This window comes from Leptosomus discolor, unplaced genomic scaffold, assembly GCF_034619465.1.
Source record: "Leptosomus discolor isolate bLepDis1 unplaced genomic scaffold, bLepDis1.hap2 HAP2_SCAFFOLD_41, whole genome shotgun sequence".
NCBI lineage: Eukaryota > Metazoa > Chordata > Aves > Leptosomiformes > Leptosomidae > Leptosomus > Leptosomus discolor.
In genome coordinates this window covers 445,971-448,596 of record NW_028237908.1, presented here as the reverse complement: position 1 = coordinate 448,596, position 2,626 = coordinate 445,971, and the positions used below count along the sequence as shown (strand labels likewise).

The 2,626-nt window shown below is 54.2% G+C and overlaps 1 protein-coding gene across 1 annotated transcript; it reads right to left on the bottom strand.

The window, feature by feature from the left end:
* Window positions 1-618: 618 nt before the first annotated feature.
* Window positions 619-1,584, bottom strand: LOC147412412 (olfactory receptor 14A16-like). Its single transcript, XM_086481402.1, has one exon. It carries the CDS (start codon window positions 1,582-1,584, stop codon window positions 619-621), a length of 966 nt encoding a protein of 321 aa, XP_086337528.1.
* Between the last annotated feature and the right edge of the window lie 1,042 nt (window positions 1,585-2,626).

The window sequence follows — 2,626 nt, the reverse complement described above, 5'->3', positions numbered from 1 at the left end:
ATCCTCAGGAAGGTCCTTTTGACCCAGGGAAAGGGCAGCCTGACCCAAGCTGTCACCCACACCACAGGGTTTCTCTTTCCATGTCCCCCCTGCACACACACACGGTGCCCTGCTCTTCTCCCAGGACATCCCATCTCCTCACAGAGACTTTTCCCTACAGAGCTCATCTCTGCTGACCTGGATGGCCATTCCTGCACGCCCTCCCCAGGCTCCCCACAGACCCTGAACTGCTGGTGCTGCTCTGCAGAGACAGTGGGCTGTGGTGGCCAGGACCATGCTGGTGAGGCAGAGAGGCAGACCCGGCTCAGGGTGGCTACTGCCCCCTCCACCTCTGCACACAGATGCTGACCTTGCAGCTCCAGAAAAGAACTTGGAGAAAGGAACTCAGACAAACAAGTCGGTGCAGGGCCCTTTATTTGGTTTAAACACACAGACAGCACAGCTCCTGATTTACACAAAGTCTCTGAGGCACACAAGGCAGGCAGAGACTGACATAGAAATAGGATGAAGAATGGCAACATTTTTGAGGACAGAATACTCCCCAAGCAAGCTAAACCCCAAAGAAACCAAATCAAACAACCCACCAAAGAGAGGCTGGGCCTGTAATGAGTTCCATTACTAGTGATATGCAGGGGAAGATGGGCAGTTCATTGGTGCTCCTGCAAAGCAACCGGTCATCAGTTTCCTCAGGGCGTCCTTGAGCTCCTGGCTCCTCATGCTGTAGATGAGGGGGTTCACTGCTGGAGGAACCACCGAGTACAGAACTGCCAGCAGAAGGTTCAGGAGTGGTGAGGAGATGGAGGGAGTCTTCAGGTAAGCAAAGAAGCCAGTGCTGAGAAACAGAGAGACCACGGCCAGGTGAGGGAGGCAGGTGGAAAAGGCTTTGTGGCGTCCCTGCTCCGAGGGGATCCTCAGCACGGCCCTGAAGATCTGCATGTAGGACACCACAATGAACACAAAACACCCAAAGCCTAAACAGATACCGACCACAAGTACCCCAACCTCCCTGAGGTAGGTGTCTGAGCAGGAGAGCTTGAGGATCTGGGGGATTTCACAGAAGAACTGGTCCACAGCATTGCCCTGGCAGAGGGGCAGTGAAAATGTATTGGCCGTGTGCAGGAGAGCATAGGGAAAAGCAGTGCCCCAGGCAGCTGCTGCCATGTGGACACAAGCTCTGCTGCCCAGGAGGGTCCCGTAGTGCAGGGGGTTGCAGATGGCAACGTAGCGGTCGTAGGCCATGACTGTGAGAAGACAATACTCTGCTGTGATCAAGAAGACAAAGAGAAAAACCTGGGCAACACATCCTGCGTAGGAGATGGCCCTGGTGTTCCAGAGGGAATTGGCCATGGCTTTGGGGAGAGTGGTGGAGAGGGAGCCCAGATCAAGGAGGGAGAGGTTGAGGAGGAAGAAGTACATGGGGGTGTGGAGGCGGTGGTCATAGGCTACAGCAGTGATGATGAGTCCGTTGCCCAGGAGGGCAGCCAGGTAGATGCCCAGGAAGAGCGCGAAGGTTAAAAGCTGCAGCTCCCGTGTGTCTGCAAACGGCAGGAGGAGGAAGTGGGTGATGGAGCTGCCGTTGGACATTATTTCACTGCAGGAATAGGAGACTGTTGAAAGAGGAGAAGACATTGACAAGCGAGGACAGATTTCATTGAGCCAGTCTTATGCAATTTCTTTCTGATAACCCCCATAATGGCTTCTTTTTTAAGGGTAAATTCAGTCATTTCCTTTTTGTGAGGTCAGGATTGATGAGCAGGGGCTCTGCCCATGGGCTCCAGAGAAGTCAGACCTGTGCTATTGCAGAGGTGACAAACAGCCCGTGCATTCGGTAGGTGTTCCTGGCAATGGGTGCCTTCAGTCGAGTGACAGGCATTTGCCTCAGTGACCATGTGACAATTGTCCCTATTTATTCCAGTGTGATGGAGTCAGCACCCAGACCAGCTGTGTCTGAGAGGGAAGAGCCCAGGGAGGGACCCAGCCCTTCCAACTCTGCTCTCCTGAACAGCAAAGTCTGGGTCGGAATCACTCACGGCCAACACAGAACCTTTCTCACCCCCATTTTCCATCTCCAGGCTCTCTCCAGACATGGTAACAGCACCGTGCCTGTGGGGGAGAACGGGGCTGTCACTACGTTCCCACCCTCCCCTGCTGAATTGCCCCGAGCATGAGGGAAGTGCACTTCAACCTCTTCACCTCAGGGATGTTCTGAGGTGCCGGAAAGACAGTGCCCAGCACCTCCCGTAGGGAGGATCAACTTGTTTCCAAGTCCCACACCCTGCATTGCCCACAGCCCCCCAGGATCAGTGACTCAAATGCATCTGAGATGCCTAACGCTCCCCCCACAACCCAGACCTTCCGAAAGCAAGAAAAGGAGCAGCAGGAATTGGAGAAAAAAATGCAGAGCAATACCCTGATCCTTCTGCAAATGGGGAACAGGAGAGGAAGACAGCTGGCACTCGGGAAAGCCTTCTCCTTACACAGCAGAGCACAGCACCTCCACGTTGGTGACATCCCAGGCCGGTTGCTCTCAGTCCCTTTTCTCTGCACTAGGAAGAGGTTTATATGTCAGAAGAGATCAGTCTTTGCTGGGGATCTGTCCTTCCACTCACAGCTTCTCCCCACAGCT